Raw genomic sequence first — 24,208 nt, 5'->3', positions numbered from 1 at the left:
TAACGGTGACTTAAAGTATGTGGCTATGTCAGACAGTACATCATTTGGGTTCTCTCAGTTGTGGTGTAGGAGAGCAGCACTGGAACCAGCTTCCAGGGTACTGAATAATCACTATGTACTCATGAGTTGCATTTTGGAATTACGAACAGGACCATGTCTTTGCCACATCGCCCAGGAGTGTAATAGTTTCTATACCTTATGTATTCATATAAGCCCACTGTATAATGTTTACATGACAACAGAAATAGCTCAAGGTCACATTTCTCAGAGTGTGTCTTTGTCAGTAAATGTGTGCCTGGTAAAATCTGCATACATATCTTTTTTGAGGGGGACAGGGGTAGAGCAAGGTCACATAATGTAGCCCAAGGTGTCTTGGAAGTTACTGTGTGAACCATGGCATCCTCAGATTTTCAGCAGTCCCAGCTGTGAGCCACTTTGCCTGGTATCTGTCTATATTCTAAAATGAATTTTGTTTTTAAGGGATTAAACTTCATTGTTTTAGTTTACTGTTCTCTTTCCTCTGTAGCAGTGCTTCTCAAACTTGCTAATGCTTCAACCGGTTAATAGGGTTCTTTATGTAGAAGTGACTCCAATCATAAAAGTTAGTTTCATTGCTACTTCATAACTGTAGTTTTGCTACTATTATGAATTGTAATTTAGTTGCCCCCCCCCCCCAGCTGGGGACTGAACACAGGGCTTTGCACTTGCTAGGCAAGTGCGCTACCACTGAACTAAATCCCCAACCCCATGAATTGTAATTTAAATATCTGTGTTTTCTGATGGTTTTAGGCAATCCCTATGAAAGGATCTTTTGTCCCAAAGAACTATTGCTCTACATCTGGAGAAGAATTCAAATCAAGTTTTTTATATTTTTTCATACACACACACACACACACACACACATGTGTGCATACCTACACACCAACACACATACATATTTACTTCTATTTAGTATGTGTATTTATGTGTACATGTTATATCACTCGTGTGGAAGTCAAGGACAGTTTGTACAACTTATGGGAGTCATTTTTTTTCCTACCATGTGGGTTTCTGAGGTCAAACTCAGGTCATCCAATTTGGAGGCAAGTGTCTTTGCTTCTTTAACAACATCTTTCCAGTTCTCAAAAAAGTTTTGAACATAGGTGTGGGTTTTTTTTTTTGTTTTGTTTTGTTTTTTTTTGTTTTTTTTTTTTTGGTTCTTTTTTTCGGAGCTGGGGACCGAACCCAGGGCCTTCTACCACTGAGCTAAATCCCCAGCCCCGGGTTTTTTTTTTTTTTTTTTTTTTAAGATTTATTCATTTATTATATATGAGTACACTGTAGCTGTCTTCAGATACACCAGAAGAGGGCATTGGATCTCTTTACAGATGGTTGTGAGCCCCCATGTGGTTGCTGGGAATTGAACTCAGGACCTCTGGAAGAGCAGTCGGTGTTCTTAACCGCTGAGCCATCTCTCCAGCCCCCCCGCCCCCTTTTTTTTTTCTTTTTTTTGATAGGGAATGTGACTAAAAAAAATTCTCTGACTAGACTGGGGTGTGCCTCAGTGGTAGAGTACACTGGTAGTACATGCCTATAATTTGAATACATAGTACACTGTCACTATCTTCAGACACACCAGAAGAAGGCATTAGATCTCATTACAGACGGTTGTAAGCCACCATATGGTTGCTGAGAGTTGAACTCAGAACCTCTGGAAGAGCAGTCAGTGCTCTTCACCCCCGAGCCATCTCTCCCACCCCTGAAGAGATGCTAGCATTCAGAAGATGAGATGAAGCATCACTATGAAGATCCTATTAAGAGCCAGTTAGTGTTGGGGATGTAGTTTGAAAAGGTGCTTGCCTGTTATGCTGAGTTTGATCCCCCAGCAAATAATACTAGGCATGGAACCATTCACGTAAGGATCCTAAGTTCAAAGCTAGCTTGGGTTACTTCAGACATCTCTAGTTAGATTAAGTAAATGAGCTGGGCTCAGATCTCTTGAGTTTGAGGCCAACCTGGTCTATAGAGTAAGTTCCAGGACAGCCAGGGCTTTGAAGAGAAACTGTCTTGAAAAAAATTTAAATAAATAAATATATTTAGTGATATTTAAATATTAATAGATGTATATATAATTTTATTTAACAAGTAAATAAGGGCTGGGGATTTAGCTCAGTGGTAGAGCACTTACCTAGGAAGCGCAAGGCCCTGGGTTCGGTCCCCAGCTCCGAAAAAAAGAACCAAAAAAAAAAAAAAATTAACAAGTAAATAAACTAGTTAGCAAGGCAAATGCCTTATCTTTTGAATTTTCACTAAATTTGGTTGGTATTTATCTCAACTTTACAGATGACAAAATAATATTCGGTAAAACCAGATGGCCAGTAAGTGGCAGTGTTCTCTCTTTTAATTTCCCAGAAATATTTTAAAGAACATATTTGTTTTTTTTTTTTTTTTTTTTTTTTTGAGTAAAATCTCTTGTAGCCCAGGCTGTTAGTGGAGACTAACTTGAATTTTTGGTTTTATGCCACCATCTCCAAAGAGCTAGGATTACAGACATACGCCACTAGACCCAGTCTATATGGTGATGGGGTTAAAACCATCAGGGCCATGAGCAGTCTACCATTGAAACTATATTGCCAAGCCCAAAGCCAGTATCATCATAACTGTACTTCCAGGTTTTCCCTAAACTGTCACCAGCTCTTTCTATAGGAATTCAGGTTCATTTTCCTTTGAACATGTCCTAATAGTCAACAGTCCTAATTTTGTTATGGAAACCACTGGTGCTTATCTAATGATACCTTCGATATTGTCCAGGACTCTGTAGCTTCTCCCTCTTTCCCTCCTTCCTTCTATCTGTCTCACTCTCCTCATTCCACCTGATCTGACAGTACTCAGGATTCAACCTGGGTGCCATGTATGGGAGGCAAGGGCTCAAATCACTAAGTTACGGTTTCAATTCTAGGGGAGGGCAAGGGTTATTAAGGTTCTGAATTTGGGTGGGAACAATTTATATCTTAACATGTAAGCATTTTCTTCAATTTTTAATGTAGGCAGCACACTGTAGGGTTTATTGGCTGTATTACCTCTACTTGTTTGTTAATAAACTCAGTGATAAAAAGCTAATTTTTTAAATCATAAGAATTTTAAGTATATGTTATATTTTATACATTTAAAAGTCTTTTTCTGAGCCAGATGTGGTGGTGTAAGCCTTTGGTCCTAGCACCTGAAAGGCAGAGGCAGGCAGATCTCTGAGTCTGAGGCCAACTTGGTCTATAAAGTGAATTCTAGGACAGCCAGGGATACACAGAGAAACCCTGCTTTGAAAAATCAAAACAAACAAAAAAATATATTCTATGTTCAGTCATATAGTTCTTGCCTATTGTGCACAAGGAACTGAATTTGATCTGCAGCATTGAGAACTGACGTCTGTTATTCTGAGAAGTGGTTAACACAACAGGTTTTATTAGACTGCAAAGGGTGTCAGGACACATAAACACATAAATGTAAGAACTGTGCTCTGAAACCCATCTGCAGATCCCAGTCCTTGTTAGTTATGTATGTATAAAAGCATGCCATACAGTTCACTCTTTTTCCTCTAGTTTATTAAAATATGGATCACATTCAGTGTTTTCATATTAGACTTCTCAATTTATTTTCTATTATTTTTATCTTTTGGCTGACCTTATACAGGAGGCAGTCTTTATCTATATCATGGTTCTTCATGGTTGATTTTTTTACCCCCCTAAGAAAATCTGTATCATGGTTCTATCTACATCATGGTTCTTCATGGTTGATTTTTTCCCCCCCTAAGAAAATCTGTATCATGATGAGCAATTGAATCTTGAGTTTATACAGCTGAATTTTTAACTTGATGGGTGTTACCAAAAGGGTCACATTGAATGGCTCCTCCTTAACATGTTGATTAGCATATTTGCCTGGAAGGCTGGACACTGGTATTCAGTACCCCAACAGTGAGGTTGTATGGTTTTGCAGGGTATTGTGGTGTACACCTACAACCTTAAGTTGGAGGTAGAAGCAGGAGGATCACTGTAATTTTGAAGCCAGTTTAATCTAATAGGGTCCATGTTAGCCAAAGGATACACTGAAAAAACAGCCACCATCCTCAAAGCAAACTAAAAAGCAATAAAAGTCTTACGGAAAATTTTAGGTTTCTTTATAAAATACATTTCTGTAAACTGGATATGGTGGCATACAGCTATAATCCCAGCTCTGGCAAGTGGAGACAGGAGAACCAGGAATTCAAGGTCATCTTCTACTGAGAGCCAGTAATAGTTTAGAGAGAATGTGGTAGGATAGTATTTAGGGTCCAGTGATACACCTCAGTTGGTAGAGTGCTTATCTACCAAATATAAAGTCTTGGATTTGACCCATATTAACACACAAAATGGAAGAGGTGGCACACGCCTTTAATCCCAGCAGTCAGGAGATAGCAGCGGGTAGACCAAAAGTTCAAGGTCACTGAGTTCAATGCCCCAAATTAGAAGACTTGGGTTTAATAGCTGGGTGTGGCAGTGAGTGCCTGTAATTTCCAGCTCCTGGGAAGCTGAGGCTGGAAGATGGCTTAGAGTTGGAGGCCAGCTTGGATTAGAAATGAGTTCAAGGTTAGGTAAGGATGCCAAGTGAAGCCTGTTTTAAGAACCATTGTTTGGGACTGGTGAGGTGCCTCTGCGATTAAGAGCGCTTGCTGTACTAGTAAAGCAAAAGATAATCTCAGGTTCAGATCTCTGCATCCACATGGCAGCTCACAACTGTCCCTAATGCTAGTTTCAGGGGATCTGATGCCCTCTTCTGGTCTCCACAGACACTAGGCATTCACACATAAGATTACACAGAACAAAACAATCCCAGAAAACTGCAAGATTGATCCCAGTACTTGGGTGGTGTAGGAGGCTCCTCAGTTTATGGTTACCATTTTAGCTACATGTTTTCATTTTGATGGCTTGCTTGGATTCAGATTGCTGAGGCCTTTTAAATAAAGGTATTAAGAGTCAGCTTGGTGCTAGAGAGATGACTCAGTGGTTAAGAGCATTGGCTCCTCTTCCAGAGGTCCCAAGGTCCAATTTCTAGCAACCACACAGCAGCTCACAACTGTATAAGTCTAAGATCTGACACCCTCATCTAGACATGCATGCAGGCAAAAACACCAATGTATTAAAAAACCACAAAAACAAACCATAAACAGCTCTTAAAAAAAAGTCAGCCTGACTCTTCAGTGTGCAAGTTTTACATAAGGGTTATCCTGAAAGGGGCCTGTGGCAGCTGTGGAGATGCACCAATGCACCTTACTGCTTAAAAGGCAGCTGGAAGGGGCTGGGGATTTAGCTCAGTGGTAGACCGCTTGCCTAGCAAACGCAAGGCCCTGGGTTCGGTCCCCAGCTCCGAAAAATAGAAAAAAGAAAAAAAGGCAGCTGGAAGATTACATATAAGATTGATGTTTTGTTGTCATAGAATTAAAATCACTTTGTAGCCTGTGACTTGGAGTCTGAGCTTCCTATATTTGCCTCATGAGTTCTACTTGGGATTATAAATTAAGCAGCCATTATTAAAATTTGAGTTTAGATCTAATCTGTAAAATAGAAGTTAAAATTTCTACAACTGAAATTAAATCATGTGTTGAGTACTGAGCACATCAGTGAATATTAGTCGTCTTCATTTAGGAGCTAAGCACAGCAATGGCTGTAACACTCAATTTGCTCCACATGAGGGAGCTATTGCTTATGTGGTGATGTATAGAACATGGATTTTCTGTATGCAGTTTGTATGCATCTTTACAAGTCATGCTGCAAAAGCTCTGCACTTGTGATAGTGCAGCCTGATCGCAGCACAGGGGAAGCAGAGGCAGGTGGATCTCTGAGTTCAAGGCCAGCCTGGTGTACAGAGAGAATGCAGCAGTTACATCATGAGACCCTGTCCCAAACAAACCAACCATCAGAAATGCTGCTAGGAATATTCTTTTTTTTTTTTTTTTCTTTTTCTTTTTCTTTTTTTTTTTTTTTTTGGAGCTGGGGTCCGAACCCAGGGCCTTGCGCTTGCTAGGCAAGCGCTCTACCACTGAGCTAAATCCCCAACCCCGCAGAATATTCTTTTATCCTGTGAAGAAACAAGTGATGGAGCTGGAGAGATGGCTCCGCAGTTGAGGACTCTGGTTCAAATCCCAGCCTTCACACGACAGATCACAACTCCTGTTCTAGGGGATCCAATACCCTTATACAGACATACATCCAGGTAAAACACCAATGTACGTTAACAAGTGAGTTACTCCAGTTTTGCATGTGGTGGCTTTTCTTTTCTGAAGTTAGTTGCTGAGTAGAATAAAATGTGGAAATAGAAAAACAAAGAGTAAACATCTATAGGATCAAACAGTATACGAGTGGTGACCACTGTATCCTATCCCACGAATGTCGTTCAGATATGTTGTCAGAAAGGCTGATGGAAAGTGGAAAGTCATTCCAAAGATCATGAAAAGCATAGTTCGGCCCGACCAGACATCTTGCAAGTCCAAGCTTACAAGAGTGTGTGCTGTGTGTTCTATCAGCATGACTTAGATCCCCAAACCTGCAGTGGAAGGAGAGAACCAATTCCTATGTGCATACTCAGTAAATAAAGTTTAAGGGGAAAAAATTAAAATTGTAAGATGTATGTGTAGGTCTGGAAGTGCAGCTCAGTAACTCTTGCTTCAGTCTGTAGTATGCCCGAACCAAAACACACTCACAGCAAAAACCTTTTTTTTGAGACACGGTTTCTATATAACCCTGGTTGTCCTGGAACTTGCTTTGTAGACCAGGCTGGCCTTGAACTTGGAGATCCTCTGCCTCTGCCTCTGCCTCTGCCTCTGCCTCTGCCTCTGCCTCTGCCTCTGCCTCTGCCTCTGCCTCTGCCTCTCTGCCTCTCTGCCTCTGCCTCTGCCTCTGCCTCTGCCTCCTGAGTGCTAGAATTAGAGCCATGAACCACCACCGCCCAGCTAACTGTGTGACTTTGACAAGGCACCTTTCTTTGGGCATCTCGAATGTTAACTGAAAAGCTGGACCAAAACTAATTCTACCACCTCCTGGTTTCCTATCATTTTTTTTTAGACAAGGTCCTTTGTAGCCTAGGCTGGCCTTGAATTTGTTATGTAGCAGAGGATGACCTTGAATTTTATATACTTCTACCTCTAATGCAGTGATTACAGATATGAGCCACTATTCCTGGTTTTACCCCTAAACTTTTCTATGGTTTCCTGTGTTTATATTTCAAACAACAACCAAAAACCCCGAACAGATTGAGCATAAAGGGAGGTTTTAGGAAATGATGAAGGCAACAGTAGGATTTTCATATAAAGATGAAGAAATGTGACTCCTATGGTGTGGTAGAATATTTAGCTACTATGTGTGAGGCTTTGAATTCTATCTTCAAATTGAAATAGGATATTAATTGTAAATTTGGTAAAAACAAATCTTGGAGAATAAAATTGCTTAAAAGATGAACGCTTGATAGCCTTCAGTGGTAGCTGTGGCTGGAGAGTTGGGGTAGTGGGTGAAGGCTTGAATCCAAATTGATCCTCTCCCTACATCCACATGGTGGAAGGAGAAAATCAATACTGTTAGTTACCCCCTGGCCTTCATACTCATGCCATGAGCGTATGAGCATGTTTACACACATACACTCTAACGAAATAGTCGCATATAAAATAAAGAGCAGGTAGTTCTTTACATTTACTAGAACAGAAGGTAGTTTAGGCTTAAGAATAGGTCTGATATAATTTAAGGATTATAAAATCACAGATGTGTGATCTAATCCTAGTTCAGATCTGGCCAGTAAACTATGGCATTTTATATTTAATGGTTTGTGAACACATATTCAATTTACCCAGCATTTACTGTCTGCTCATTAGTGCCTTTGGCTCTTCCCAGCAGCAGTTTCTTGAGCACTGCCATACTGAAGGGACATTGGTAATCTGTGGCTGTTAGTCTAGTTGTATACCTAAGCTTCTAGAGGCTGGGGTGACAAGCATGAGCCACTGTGCTCTGTAAATATGTGCAAATTAAGTAAAAAATCACTTTATAAACTCTAAGGTTCCCAGGAAAGATTGTAGACTGATGAGAGCCTAAATATATGGACATATCTTAGTAAAAGAAGAGAGAGATGGAAAGATGGCTCCATGGGTAAAGTCTTTGGTCGTGATGACCCAAGTTTGGACCTCTACTACTTTAGTTTAAAAGTTAAAAAAAAAAAAAATGGGTCTAGAGGAGTCCACTTGAGTCCCAGTGCTGGAGGTTGATGCAGCCCAATTCCTGAGACTTGCTGGTCCACTAGTATTGTAGAAAATATTTAATCAGGGGTTTCTACCCTGCCTAAGAACCTTTAGTTTCGGGGTTGGGGATTTAGCTCAGTGGTAGAGTGCTTGCCTAGGAAGCGCAAGGCCCTGGGTTCGGTCCCCAGCTCCGAAAAAAAGAACCAAAAAAAAAAAAAAAAAAAAAAGAACCTTTAGTTTCGAGATAAATGACACAAAGCCTTTATATACACCTTTAGAGCTGCTATCTACCCTCTAAGCTGTTAGTATCTACTTCCCTATCAATAACCCCGTTATAATTGTCCATGTTCTGCCTGGGCTGCTCCTACTCCATTTGGCCAGCCTTCAAAGCCGTGTTTTTTCTCTTGTGCTCTTGGTTTCCTGACCCTGATCTCCAGCCTAGGAACCAAAACTCTACTTATCTCTCTTCTGTCCAGTGTAGGCATCTTTATTCACCAATCAGCGATAACTTGGGGGACAAGGATACATGACATCTCTTCAGCTAAGTGTCCCCAGTCAACCAAGGCCAGTATTTAGCATTATAATGCATGCAACCAACCAAATCTCAAAACAGTTTTAAATTCAGGAGCAAGGTTTGCATCACAAAGGTTGGTAAACATGAGATTCGGCTCATGGGCCTATCCCTTCTGGTACTGCATTCAGCATTACAATACACAGCTACAGACCAAGCTCCACACTCTTAAGCTACTAAATGGCAAATTCCAGGTTTAGTGAGAACTCCATCTCAACAGTAAGATGGAGAGGCTTTTGAGATGGCTCCGTTGACAGAAACACTTGCCAAACAAACTGTCAATGTAACTTTGATCCCTAAACCAGTAAAGCACTGATGTTCACATGCCCCTCGCAGACACATCTCACACTCACATTATGCACAAACTTAGCTGTACAAAGGAATAAAGATAAACCCGATACTCACAAACATGTTTTACTATGCCCTGGTTTATTTTTGTATTTGTGTGTGTGTGTGTGTGTGTGTGTGTGTGTGTGTGTGTGTGTGTGTGTCAGGGGGGACATTAGAGGACAACTTCAGGAGTTCTTTCCTTTCACTCTGGATCCTTAACATTGAACTAAGGCTGTCAGATTTGACAGCAGATGCCTTTACCCACTAAGCCACCTGGCTGGCTCCCAGGGCACTCACAGTTGATAAGGTTGTATTTCTTAGGGCTGCAGGTTGCATGCATACTACAGTTGGACAATTAACTGAATGAGTGATTGGACACAGGCTGTACACTGTTGAAATGGAGATCATTTTCCCCACAAGACATGGTTTTTCTGTGTAGCTCTGGATGTTCTGGAACTCAGTCTGTAGGTCAGGCTCACCTTGAACTCAGAGATCCATTTATCCCTGTCTCCCAAGTGCTGGGATTAAAGGTGTGTGTGCTATCATGCCCAGCTTTGCAGTAGGAATATATAGGCAAGCAAGGAAAGAGGGTTATTTTAGCATGAACTTGCTTAGCTTAATACAGATTACTATACTTAGAGTGTTGAGATACATGCCCTGTTTAATATGGACATATATAACACATCCATGCTGTATTAGTAAGTTACATAATGACATACCTAGTGCCTAGATCTTTTTTGTTTCGTTTTCTTTTAAAAATTTTTTTAAGATTTTAAAATTTGTTTATGTATATGAGTGCTCAATTTGCATGTATGCCTACATGACAGAAAAGGGCATCTGATCCCATTACAGATGGTCGTGAGCCACTGTGGAGTTGCTGGGAATTGAACTCAAGACCTTTGGAAAAACAGTCATTGCTCTTAACCACTGAGCCATCTCTCCAGCTTTCTTTGGTTTTTTTAAGATAGCATTTTTCTGTGTAGCCCTGAATGCCCTGGAACTCACTTTGTAGACCAGGCTGGCCTCTAACTGAAGAGATGCAACTGCCTGACTCCCAAGTGCTGGAATTAAAGTTGTACACTATTACTACCCAGCTAGTGCCTAGATGTTTTATCTTCAATAAAAGGAAAAAGAGCTGTGTTGTGGTTCTAAGGAGAATGTGAGAATGGCCCCTATAGCTTCGTATATTTGAATGTTTGGTTCCCAGCTGGAGGATTGTAAAGAAAGGATTAAGAGGTGTGACCTTGTTTTTGGTGGATTTGTATCACTGGTTGGGTGCTTGAGGCCTCAAAACCCCCACGAGGTCCAGTTTCAATCTCTTTCTGCTTCTGCCTCTGTATCAGGATACAGGCTCTCAGCTGCTGGTCTAGCATTATGCCCTCCTGTTTTCCTCCGTGCTCTTTGCCATGATGATCATGAACTAACTCTCTGCAATTGTAAGCAAGTCACCATTTAAATGCTTTTCTTTATATGTCGCCTCGATCATTTGTGGTTGTTTGTTTGCAATAGAACAGTAACTAAAGCTGCTTGAAGAAATAACTGGGCTGGAGAGATGGCTCAGTGGTTACTGCTCTTCCAGAGATCCTGAGTTCAAATTCCGGCAACCACGTGGTGGCTCACAACCATCTATAATGAGATCTGATGCCTTCTTCTGGTGTGTCTGAAAACAGCTACAGTGTGCTTATATATAATAAATAAATCTTTTTTTTTTTTTTTAAAGAAATGACCAATTATAGAATTGATGCAGGAAATATATATGATACAGAATGGAGATCCATAGATAAGGAATGGTAGCTGTTAACAGCACCAAGTTCTGGCTTTGCTATTGGGATTCCCGTTGCCCATTGGTGTGCTCCTTTGATGTGCCTGTCCATTTGGATTTGTTGCTGCTGTCCTGGTTTGGTTTGGTTTTCTTTCTTTTCTTTTTCTTTCTTTTTTTTTTTTTTTTTGGTTCTTTTTTTCGGAGCTGGGGACCGAGCCCAGGGCCTTGCGCTTCCTAGGCAAGCGCTCTACCACTGAGCTAAATCCCCAACCCCCCCCCCCTTTTTTTTTTTTTTATTCTTTTTTTTTTTTTTCGGAGCTGGGGACCGAACCCAGGGCCTTGTGCTTCCTAGACAAGCGCTCTACCACTGAGCTAAATCCCCAACCCCTCTTTTTTTTTTTTATGTATGTAAGTACACTGTACCCTGGAACTTGTTCTGTAGATCAGGCTGGCCTCAAAATCTCAGAGATCTATGTGCCTCTAGAAGTGCTGGATTAAAGGTGTGTGCCATCACGCCCTGGTTTTTTTATAGTGACATTCTTTAAATTCTTTTTTTTTTTAAGATTTATTTATTATATATGAGTACACTGTAGCTGTCTTCAGACACACCAAAAGATGGCATCAGATCCCATTACAGATGGTTGTGAGTCACCATGTGGTTGCTGGGATTTGAACTCAGGATCTCCGGAAGAGCAGTTGGTGCTCTTAACCGCTGAGCCATCTCTCCAGCCCTCTTTAAATTCTTTAAAAAAAAACTTTACTATCTTATGCATATGGTTGTTATGTCTGCATGTACATCTGCTCACCAGAAGAGAGCATCAGATCTTCTAGTGGATGTGTGTTACCGTTTACTTGCTGGGAATTTTATACAGGTCCTCTGGAAGAGCAGCCAGTGCTCTTAACCACTGAGCCATCTCTCCAGACCCCAAGTTTTTATAAATTAATATGTATGTATGTATGTATGTATGTATGTATGTTTGTATGTGTGTGTGTCTGTCTATTTGCAAACGTGTGTTTGTGTGCACCCACTCCATAGCACAGCTATGGAGGACAGAAGACAACTTGTGGAAATGAGTTTTTTTCTTCCACCATGTATATTCTTGGAATTGAACTCAGGTTGTCAGATTGGCGGGCACATGATTTTATCTGCTGAGCCATCTGACCAGCCCTGTTTGGTGTTTTTTGTAATATGTTCCCATGTGCCCTAGGCTGGCCTTGAACTCACTGTGTTGCTGAGTATAACCTTGGATTTCTGATCCTTCTTGCTGTACTTTGCTGGTTCTGGGATTACAGGCTTATGGTACAGTCTGTGTAGTTAGTGCTAGGGCTTGAACAGGGTTGTGCATGTGTGACAACTAGGGATTGAACAGGACTATGCATACATGACAACTAGGGATTGAACAGGACTGTGCATGCATGACAACTAGGGATTGAACAGGACTGTGCATGCATGACAACTAGGGATTGAACAGGACTGTGCATGTGTGACAACTAGGGATTGAACAGGACTGTGCATGTGTGACAACTAGGGATTGAACAGGACTGTGCATGTGTGACAACTAGGGATTGAACAGGACTATGCATGCATGACAAGCACTGTTGCACCTGAGCTGCATCTCCAGCTGAGATGCTGCAGTTTTCAGTGCTTTTCCTTTTAGGCATGCCTGATTTTCAAGCCTGTTTTGGAGATTATCTCCATTCAAAAGTACTTGGAAAAGTTAGACCATGTATAGACTTTTTTCTTGTTACCTACATCCTAATACAGTGCAAATATTTGTGTAGCATTTACAGTGTATTAAATAAAAGAAACTGAGAGGTCCACAGTAAATTGGATATATGAGGGTTATAAGCAGATCATGTGCCATTTTAATGTGAATGCATCTATTGCTATGGGTCTTGCCATGATTCTAAAATCAATGTCCTGTGTAAACTTAGGAATGACTGTATATTTCATTTGAGAAATAGTATGCAGGTTTCATTAAGGGAGAAAGGAAAGATTAAGAAAATATATGATCATATATACTGATAGAGTGACAGTATATTTTTTCTTTGTCACTGTGGAAAGGACAACCTTTTTTAGCTAGGAGTTCTGCACTTTTAAAATGTAGGCATTACATTTTTATCTTAGGAACATTGTGTAAGCTGGAGTACACTGGAGTAAGCTGGAGGCTTATGGCTTATTAAATTGCTAAACTGTTTCCCTATTACAGAGAACCCTTAGGGCAAGATGCTCAACCTTTGAGGAGGTTAGGAAGTTGCCAGCTCAGTGCAGCTGCCACTCTTTCATAGTGGTTGCCTAAGACCATCAGAAAACTTAGATATTATTACATTATGATTTGTAATTGTGTGACTATAGCAAAATTACAGCTATGAAGTAGCAATGAAAATAATTCTGTGATTGAGGTCACTACAACAGGTGGAAATGTATTGCAGGGTTGCACCATTGGAGGGTTGAGAAACACTGCCTTAGGATTAAGGCTTAGACTAAGCAGAATGTTTCTTACCCATGTGGTTGAGTCCTCTACCTACTTTTGCTCTTTGAAGGCAAGCCAGTTTTTCTCCTTGTATTTGCTCCTTAGTTTGGTGTTGATACATAGTTATCTCTTCCTAATCAAGAGCTTCATGATTATTTACCAGGATAAAGTGACCAAATAATTTAGAGTTCAAACCTAGATGTGAAGGGAGAAAGCATAAAATATCCTAGTGGAGACTGGTCAGCCTAATGATGGTACTTCCTGGTTTTGTCATTTGTAGCAGAGGTTGGTGGTAAAGAATTAGGACTTTAAAGTTTCTGATGCTAGGTATCCAACCTAGGGCCTCTCACAAGCTAGGAAGGCTCTGCAACTTTGAACTAGTAACAACAGACTTATAATATAAAAATTCTCACACTAGTAGACATTTTTTCTTTTTCTTTTTTCTTTTTTTTTTTCTTTTTTTGGAGCTGGGGACCGAACCCAGGGCCTTGAGCTTGCTAGGCAAGCGCTCTACCACTGAGCTAAATCCCCAACCCGTAGACATTTTTTCTAAGTGTGTGTATGTGTGCAAGAGCACCTAAGTTGACTAAACACGGACATCAGGCTATTATGAGGAGCTGACATACAGTCAGAGTATAACCAGGATTATGTAGAGCCTCTGAGCAGGCCAGTCAGTGGTGAATTGCTTTGTCAATGTAGTAATTTCCATCCTTAGAAATGGCAGTGTAAGTCAATATAAACTTTGAAGTAGTACTCTTCACTTAAAGATTGGAATGAGTCTAACAGGACTTTAAAAGGAGATATTTCTCCTTGGAGTCTTTCCACTTTGGGGAAGTTTATACTTTTCCTTAATCTATGATCCCTCTGCTTTAAAAAAACAAAACAAACAAACAAATAAACCACCAAAACTTTAATTCCAGTTCTGAGGAGAGATTTTATAGAATACTTTGATAATATATATGTTCTTCTGGTAAGTAGGATACTTTAACCATATGAATGAATATAAATATAAAATGAAGGCGATGTTGAAAACAAGTACTGCTCTGCTCAGGGCATACGGTCAGCACGTCACTTTGCTAATTGTAATTCATTCTTGGAATTAGTGGAGGAGAAACAGGAAGTGAGTATAAAATCTCAGGGTTGTTTGAGACAGTGCTTCATAAATTGTGTTGCTGTTGATGATAGTGTTTCCAAAATTTGCCCTTGCATTAGAAGGCAGTGTCTAATGAATTTTCTGTGGTCTGTTGTCTCAGTGTCTTGAGTTTGAGAGAGCCTGATTCCCGTTTGTACTGAAGGCAAGTATGCAGGAGAAGGGGAACAGGAATAATCTTGGATTTTTTTTTTTTTTTGACTTATCTCCTTTCTGCAGCTGTGCAGTTGGAGGTCCTCGTGCATGAAGACAGATTTGTTCTATGGCCTCGGAGTTGGGTGCCGGGGACGATGGCAGCTGCACTGAGCTGGCAAAGCCCCTTTATCTTCAGTACCTGGAGAGGGCCTTGCGGTTGGACCATTTTCTGCGACAGACATCAGCCATCTTCAACAGGAATATTTCTAGGTGTGTTATTTTACCTCTTAAAATATTTTATTACATTTCTGATTCCTGTCTTTAGGATTTAAGGTTAAACTTTGTCCCTTCCTCTCCTCTTCTTTTCTTTTTTCTTTCTTTTCCTTTCCTTTTCTTTGCTTTCTTTCTTTCTTTCTCCCTTTCTTCCTTCCTTTCTTTCTTTCTTCTTCTTCTTTTTTTTTTTAGTCATGGTCTCATTATGTAGCCCAGAGACTGGCCTAGAACTCACAGATCTCCTGCCTCTACCCCTGGAGCACTGGCTTTAAAGGTTTAAAGGTATGTGTGCCATCTTGCTGACTACTTAGATTATGTACACACATATATGTATATATATTTGAGAAGGAGTCTCATGTAGCCCATAATGATCTCAACTGATCCTGAACTCCTGATCCTCCTGTCTTCACCAAGTACTAGGTCTATAGGCATCACATTTGGCTCAAAATATGTTTTGTTGTCTAGCCTTTAATTACATAGGGACTTACTATTCTTCCATTTATAGTGATGACAGTGAAGATGGACTGGATGACAATAATCCCTTATTGCCCGAGTCTGGGGATCCCTTAATACAAGTAAAAGAAGAACCACCAAATTCATTGCTTGGCGAAACTTCTGGAGCAAGCAGTTCTGGGTTGTTGAACCCATATTCACTGAACGGAGTTCTGCAGTCAGGTCAGTGTGGAGTGGGAGCCCTCTGCAGCTGCATTTCTCTTGGGGGCAGTCAGCGTTTCATTTTTTTTTTTGTTTGTTTGTTTTGTTTTTTGTTTTTGTTTTTTTTTTTTACTCTTTATGTTTCTTTATCCAGAATCAAAATCTGACAAGGGGAATTTATATAACTTCTCTAAGTTGAAGAAAAGCAGAAAGTGGCTAAAGGTAAGAGATAAGACAGAACATTTCCAGTCCAAATAACCTACTAAGATTATAATTAGAAGGAAAGTTATCGGACTATTCTGAATATTAACAGTTTTCTAGAGATAGTTATTTTATACTGGAATTTGTTTTTTGAAGAGTATTCAACAAAGTAATTTTTAGTAGACTTTTCACTAATATGAGACACTGAGAAAAGAGGAGAAATTGATTGGATAAGATTCTCTCTTCATTGGCTTACCTTGTAATCAGGAATGTTGATTTAGTCTTCATGAATTTTTGAGTACTTCATTGAACAAATGCTTAGAATGCATCCATGTGCCGTGTACTATTATCGTAGGGAGATAAGGTTGCGCTGTATCATATTCTAAATGAGGGAGGTAATAAGTAAGAGTGTAAACAAGTAAATACAATTTCAAGATAGCATTTCTACAGATTTCTAAATGATTAGAGCGAACCATGTAAATGTCAAAGGTAAGAGCCTTTAAGCATATGAAACATATACAGGAATTATTAAAAAGGCAAATTGGTGTGTTTGGAGAGAAGAAGCTAGTGTGGCTGGTGTACAGTGACTTGGTGGCAGAGGTAAGATTAGAACCTGATCTGTAGGCCTGCATGCTGTTGTGTGTCCCATTGTTAGGGACACAGTTACTCAGGTCACAGTTATATGCAGGTAGAGTGGTGTAGCATTTATATTTACACTGTTAACTGTGAATGGCCAAATTAAATAGAGAGTGGTTTTTCTTCTATTAAAAAGGTTTTTCTACTTAGTATGTACAAACATTTAATTAAAAAAACAAAACAAAACAATTGATTTACAACTTACTTTTGCTATAAGCTCAAAATGCCTTAGATCCTTTACTATTTCTACCATGTTCTTTAGAACTCATGGGTTTAAAGTCTAACTTGCCTTCTTTCCAAAAGATTTTAGGAAGTTAGACCTACAGAAACCTTTATATTTAGTTTCACATTTTAAAATACTGAGATATGGCTCTGGAAGGTGGTTCAGAATGCTAGTTGATTTTGCTGAGGACCTGGGTTCTGTTCTCAGCACATACATGGTGTCTCACAACCATCCATAACTAAAGTCTGATATCTTCTGACACCTGCAGGTACTGAACACGCACAGAGTTCATATAGCTGCATGCCGGCAGACCAGATACATATAAAACAAGTAAATAAAAATTGAGATATAGTCAGGTGGCAGTGGCACATGCCTTTACTCCCAGCAGTTGGGAGGCAGAGGCAGGAGGCTCTCTGTGAGTTGAAGGCCAGCCTGGTCTACAGAGTGAGTGAGTTCCAGAACAGCCAGGCTACACAGGAGAAAACTGTTTCAGAGGGAAAAAAAATGAGATATAAGTCACTGACTGTAACATGTAAGCTTTAAAACTGTGTAACTTCGTAGCTTTTAATATGCTCACAGCCTTCTGGGAATTACCGTTGTCTAATTTCAGCACATTTCATCATTTCATACAGAAGCCCTGTGCTCATTAGCGGCCACTCCCATCCTGAGAGTCCTTCAGTCCCTGCTGACTGCTAATCTATTTTATCTCTGTTGATTTGCCCATTCTGGACATTTCATATAAATTAAATCATAGTAGTGGGCTTTTGTGGCTGGCTTTCTCACTTGGTATAATGCTTTGAGGTTTATTATGTGTGGTAATTATTAGTACTTCTTTTTTCTTAGGGCCTAGTCATCTGAATGCACTGCATTTTATTTATCCATTCATGAACTACTGGATATTTGAGTTTTTTCCCTCCCCCTTTAGCCATCACACCTTGCTTTGTCCTTATTCCTTTATATGCTATATTCTTTTTCCTTATTGATATATTCTAATTTTTTTGTTTGCCTTCATATCCTTAACATTTAGGGTTTTTTTTAATTAAATTAATAAAGATTAGTGTAAGAATCAGAAATGACTATACTCTGGCTGTTTTGGCCATTTTTCTAGCATCTGGGAAAAAATAATTAGATTGTAAAAGAAATTGCTTCACAGCAAAAGTTATATTCCATTTTCACCCCTTTTCTAGAGCATTCTTTTAAGTGATGAGTCCAGTGAGGCAGATTCTCAGAGTGAAGACAATGATGATGAAGAAGAAGAACTCAGTCTCAGCAGAGAAGAACTTCACAACATGCTTCGATTACACAAATATAAGAAACTTCACCAAAATAAATATAGTAAAGATAAGGAGGTGAGAGTTTCAAGAGAACACTCACAACCACACTATTTAAACTTCTATCCAATAACTCTTGAGAGCTTTGTTGTGATAGGATTCACATACCCTAAATCCAGCTTTTGGAAGTAGGTGATTGAATGTTTTCTGAGTATATTCGTAGTGTGTGTTTTCGTCATCACTGTCTCAGTTCTAGAACACTTTCCTCACTTTCCTCAGAAAGAAACCTTTATACCTTGGCTTCTGCCTCTCATCCTGTTCTTCTTCATGCCAGACACCCACTAGTCTCCCTTGTTTTTTGATACTAATTTTTATTTTATGTATCTATTGAACCTTGGTCTTATATAGTAGGGTGACCTTGAACTCCTTGTTCTCCCATCTCCACCTTCCAAGTGCTGCTGCGCAGCTGCATTCAGCTCTGGTTGTTGGCTTTTGGATGGTGTTAGAGACGGAATGCAGAGCCTCATGCATGTGTGTTCTTGTAAATGTATTCATTCTAGATATTTCATACAGATGAGATCAGATAACATGGTACTTTTTGTCCGACTTCTCTCATTTAGTAACATGTACACTACATGTTTGTTCATGTTGTGCCCCATATTACTACTTCATTCATTTTTATTGCCAAATACCTTTTATTTATAAACATTGTGTTTTTGTTTTTCAGTTGATGAACTGATTTCTCCCACTTTGGGTGCTTTTCTATGTTATTATTAAGATCAGTATAGGTTTCTGTGTGGGTGGATGTTTACATTTCTCCTGGTTGGTATACTTGGCTGGGAAGTTGCTGGGTCATGTGACACTATGCTTACCTTTGTGAGGCTTCCAGTATATATATCTTTACCAATACAATTACTTGTTCAAGTTTTCAGTCCAGTGATGATAGGTTTAATGATAACCATTTGACCACTTGTTACTAAAACATTCTTATTCTTGCCAGAAATATAGCCTTTTGTACAAATGAGCTAACAATTTTCCAACAGTATTAAGGTTGAAAGTTCAGAGAACCTTGAGTAATACACATAAATGTACAGATCAGTGGAGTATCTTAACAATTTTGATTCTCACAATGTTCTTGAAACCTGATGCCAAGGCATTCTGTATGTTCACTCATTTTTCTTTTTTTGAGACATGTCTCACTCTGTAGCCCAGGTGGGCCTTGAATTCATGGCAGTCAGTCTGTCTTAGCCTTAATGTATTGGGATCACAGGCATGATCAGCTTTGATTTTTTTTTTAATTGAAATAAAACATATATGCATGAGACTTTTAAGTGTACAGCTTGATGCCTGCTCACTTAATTTTAATGCTAACCAGAGAGCTTTATATTAGTCTTCCATGTTACTCCATGTAATAATCTCAGAAAACAGTCCAACAGATTTTTAATTTACGTGGGAAATAAAATTAATGTGGATTAGAGAGTCAGGTGAAATGAAATGTTTTGACAGATTTACTACCAGTTGGATGAAAAAAATGAGATTTTTTTTAATGTTAATTGCAAAATAATAGGTGCTATCCTTAATAATAAACTGTTGTTGAGAGAACTGTTGATGGGTGAAAATACTGAGATGACTGTTAGAAACTGTCTGAAGGCCTAAGATATGATGGCATCTGCATGTGTGAGACCAGCAAGTCTTCATAGTGAGTTTCAGGCCAGCCAAGGCTACATAATGGGACTTGTAAACTGAAACAGTTCAAACAGAACAAGAAAAACATTTGAAGCAAATAAAAGAATAAAAGCCAAAGTAGCTAACATCAGGGACCTAATAAATCTGAAAACCTATTAGTGGTAGAAGTATGGCTTATTTCTTAATGATAAGCTCCTGTTGTGTTTGTTTCACACTTGGTTGTTTAGTTTGTGTTTGGGCATGTGTCTGCCACAGCACATGCGTGGGTGCAGTGGATATCAGGACAGCAGCTCTCAAGCATCTTTCATCCTGTGATTCCAGGGATTGAACTTGGGCTTTCAGGGTTGGTGTCAAATAGCTTTATCTGCTGGTGTCTTTCTAGGCTTTGATGAACTCCTAAAGAGAAACAACTCTTTACCTCTTGGTGGTGGTGGTGTCGTTACTGTGTTTTTGCTTAGGTTTCTGTTGTATTTAAGAGGTCTTATTTAGCTCAGGCTGACTTAGAATTCCTTGCCTCCACTTTCTGAATGTTGAAATTACAATTTACAGGGAAGTCCTTTTGTAAGTAACTCATTTCACCCCAAAAGTGTATCTGCTGTGTAGTGGGACATATTTGCATTTCTAGTATTTGGAGTGTGGAGGCAGAAGTATCAGGAGTTCAAGTCAGCCTGGGCTACATGAATGTCTGTTGAAGAAGGTAGAAAAGAAAAGATGTGATAGGAATTCAGATTCCCGAAGGCCCTTACGGAGTTCTTTCCAACAGTCTGTCTTGTCCATAGCAGTTGAGTCTGTCTGGCTTCTGAGTTAAAGAAACTCTCTTTGATGTACTGATTTCTTACTGGTCTCTGTGGGAAACTGTGTAGGAGCTATGATTCCCTCTGTCTTAGCTTCTTTTAACTAAGATGACTTCAAGGCTGCGCTGTGGCGCAGGCAGACCCATCACAGTGTTTGCCTGCTTCAGTTGCAGCAGTACCAGTACTACAGTGCAGGCCTGCTCTCCACATGCGACCCTTTCTATGAGCAACAGCGCCACTTGCTTGGACCCAAAAAAAAGAAATTCAAGGAAGACAAGAAGCTTAAAGGTAAGTATATTTATTCTCTCTTAATTTCAGAATTGTGCGTGGTACTTTTTTGACTTTAAGTGTATTAGAAAATTTTATCTATAAAACTATAGTCACTTTTTTCTAATTACTGACATTATTGACCTTGTTTTACATTTATTGTGTGGGCTTTTACAGACGTAGAAAGACTTATGAACTGTAGACTGCAAGCTTATGGACTATAATGAGCACTTGGTAGGTGGAAGCAGGAGTCTGCTGAGCAAGTTCTCGTTAGCTACATAGAGGTTAAGTCCACCTTGGGCTCCCTGAGACCTTGTCTTACAGCCTCCTCCTTCCCTTCCAACTCAAGAAACAAAACTATAGCTATAGGTTGCTGCACAAAGGTTTAGACAAAAATAGTCTCCTTCCTTTTATCTTGTACACTCTGCCATTGTTAAGAGTATTCTGGGATGAGAAGCAGTTGGTTATGCCTGGGGAAGTGTGAAGACTGACAGGAGAGCGGGATGAGTTATAGCGGTGTTGTCGGGGTTCGGTGAGTCACTCCTGATGCACCTCTGTAGTTTCTGCATGTTTGCCAGGAAATGTCTTCTTTTCCTTCTGACCTCTAAGCAGTTGGAAAAGCAGGAAGGGTATGGGACCAGAGTTTTAAGGTATCTGTGCAAGGCAGATTCTGTTTCCCTGAAGATAAGAATTCTGCTCAAAAATCATCTTTTTTAGTCTTCCCTTCTTTTCCATACCCTCCTTATCTTCCACTCTCCCTCTCAATGTAAAGTGTTGCTATTTGTTTTTTCCTGTTATTTTCTTTAGTTGTCTTGCATTTCCATGAATTGGAAGTAGGTTTCGATTCTGTGAGTGTCAGTTGAGGCCAGTGATTTAGCTTTATAACAGTTCTACAGTGTGGAGTCCAGCTCACTTGGTTTTTTGAGTTTTAACCTCAGTTTTCATGTTGACAAAGGTAATGTCAATGTCCAGTGTTCTTTTTAAGTTAGTGAGATGCTCCTCTTCGACTATTGACTGGCCTGATAGCAGGAAGGAAGAACACTGCCTGCCTCTGGTAGAGTGAGCAGAGCTCCTGAATGTTTACTCACTGGTTCTGTCCAGCCTTGTGAGCATCTCTTTCCTTTGCAGCCAAGTTGAAAAAAGTGAAGAAAAAAAGACGGCGCGATGAGGAGTTTTCCTCTGAAGAATCTCCACGGCACCACCATCACCAGACCAAAGTCTTTGCTAAGTTTTCTCATGATGCACCTCCCCCTGGAACCAAGAAGAAACACTTATCCATTGAACAGCTCAATGCTCGCCGCAGGAAAGTGTGGCTGAGCATTGTGAAAAAGGAACTACCAAAGGTGAGTGCATGGGGGAGTGAGTGAGGGGGTGAAAGGGAGGGATGGGAACAAGGTAACAGGAATGGGGACTGCATCCACTTGTGATGTCTCTTACAACCCCCAGAAGTAAGCAAAGTAAATAAAACTGACCAGCATGTGGGTGGATGGGGATATGAGAGATAAGAAGAGAAGGGCCAGATGTAACAGAAACAAGTCAAACATGTATTTACCTATGTTATGTAATAGAGTCAGTTTTTAGAGGTAGAGGCTAAGTGTGTGTCTCCATGATTTTTATTTTCAGAGAGTATGTACTGAAAGAAAACAATGTAGTATGTAAAACTAAAGACCAAATGAACTCTGCAGGACGTAGAGTGGGCGGAGTTGCTCACCCGCAAGCATGCCATCCGCAGTTTGATCTATGTGTGATCTGTTCGTAGTTGAAAAAAATCTGCCTTAGTGCCCTTTGATGATAGATGATTTTTCAGGAAGAATAGTTGAAATTGTTGTTGAAGAGAAAAATGTAACATATGAACTAGTAAGAGGAAGTTACTGAGAGAAGGCTGAAAAAAATCCCCTGAGGTGTGATCACTTTAGAATTGCTTTCAAGACATTCTTATTATCCTGAGACTTCAAACCCCTTATTAGCATGGTAGGGAGATTCAATAGGCAGAACGCTGCCTCTTTTGTCTTGTCCAGAATTAAATGGGCATGATCGGCAGTCAGGCTGACCATTTACTTTTGAGGCATGGTTTCACACACAGTCTTGCTGGCCTGGAACTTATGAAGTCAGAGACCCCTTTGCCTTTGCCTCCTGAGTAATGAGATGAAAAGCAGGCGCCACCACCCTCAGCGCTGGTTGGGAGTTCTTTACCGAAGGATTGTTACTTTTAAATGGGAGAGGAAGACTCAGAGCCCAGGGGAGGAACTGCTAGGTCACCTTATGTTGGGTTTCCTTGGGATTTTTTCTTGAAGACAAGGCTTGGGTGGTGGTCAGAATCTGAGGAATAGTAGCAGTAGTTTGCTCTTGTTGGAGGTAGAGCTAGTACACCAAACTGAAAAGCGAGTTTATGTTTCTTATAATGATTCTCATATCTGGGTGCCCTGCTGCCTTCAGCTTTGCACATTGGCCCAAGAAGGCAACATGCTTGAATCAGGTTATAGTATCCTACTCCATTTAAACCTTATAAATTCTTTCTAGAAGTGTACAGATTATTTAAAGGGCTGGAAACATGGTTCAGTTTGTAAACTGCTTCCTGCAATAGTGTAAGGACGTCAGGTCTAGTCCCCAGCACTCATGTAAAAAGCCAAGCATTGTGGTTGGTATGTGCCTATAATCCTCGTACATGGGAGGTGAGACAGGAAGATCTCTGTAGCTTGTTGGCCACTCAGTCTCGCTGAATCTGAGCTCCAGGTTTATTGAGACCTGTCAAAAAATAAGTAGCAAAGTGATAGAGCAAAGTACCCAATGTCTAATGCTAGCCCCAACACACATGTGCAGATATGTGCTCATTTAAACACATACACATGCATATACCACATGTACACAAGTAGAACTAAAATAAGATTAAAGGCAGCTTCTACAGGAGCTTCTTGTTCCAGTATTTAGTAGTTTTATGGTATGCCAGACAGCGCCTCTGAGTGACTTTCAAAAGGAATTTGTCTTGTATGTACTTGACATTTTTCATTTCTTCAGGAATTAAATAAAGGCTATGCAGTCTTACTTAGAATTGAACATTAAATATTACTTTCAAATGTTTTAGGCTAACAAGCAGAAGTCTTCAGCTCGAAACTTATTTCTTACAAATAGCCGAAAGGTAACATTTTTCCATTTTCTATTTTGTCTATTGTGTGTTCTCCTTTGGGCTTATTCTCACTACTCTCACATGTTGTGATCTATTGATCATGAACTGGATAGTATATAAAGAAACATCTAGGTAGTCTATTCTGTTTAATAAGTAAAATTGTTCTTATATTTCTGATATTTTGAACTTTTTGTGTCAAATTAATCTCTGGCTCTTTAAGATCTGGGCTCAGATTTTTCATTTAAGAAATGATGGGGCTCACAGGGATGGCTTGGTGGGTAATGGCCCTTTGTGGACAACTTGACAGCCTGAATTCAGTCCCTGGAACCACTTAAGGAAGGAAAGAGCTGACTCCCCACAGTTGCCCTTGCATATCCGTACGTGTACCATGTACATGTGCACCTGTACTCTCATCTGCCACACACAC

At 39.9% G+C, this 24,208-nt stretch overlaps 1 protein-coding gene across 2 annotated transcripts in view; it reads left to right on the top strand.

Moving 5' to 3' along the window:
• Ino80 (INO80 complex ATPase subunit) overlaps positions 1-24,208 on the top strand; it is a 95,791-nt gene that overhangs the window by 2,774 nt on the left and 68,809 nt on the right. For both annotated transcript variants that reach the window (NM_001261404.2, XM_087650916.1), the window contains 7 exon segments: positions 14,737-14,922; positions 15,431-15,600; positions 15,734-15,801; positions 17,827-17,988; positions 20,558-20,678; positions 21,786-22,000; positions 23,740-23,793. In NM_001261404.2, coding sequence (NP_001248333.1) covers positions 14,780-14,922; positions 15,431-15,600; positions 15,734-15,801; positions 17,827-17,988; positions 20,558-20,678; positions 21,786-22,000; positions 23,740-23,793 — 933 coding nt within the window. In that variant the 5' untranslated portion in view covers positions 14,737-14,779.

This window comes from Rattus norvegicus, chromosome 3 (assembly GCF_021556685.1).
Source record: "Rattus norvegicus strain SHRSP/BbbUtx chromosome 3, alternate assembly SHRSP_T2T, whole genome shotgun sequence".
Taxonomy (NCBI): Eukaryota; Metazoa; Chordata; class Mammalia; order Rodentia; family Muridae; genus Rattus; species Rattus norvegicus.
This window is presented reverse-complemented; position numbering and strand designations above follow the sequence as displayed.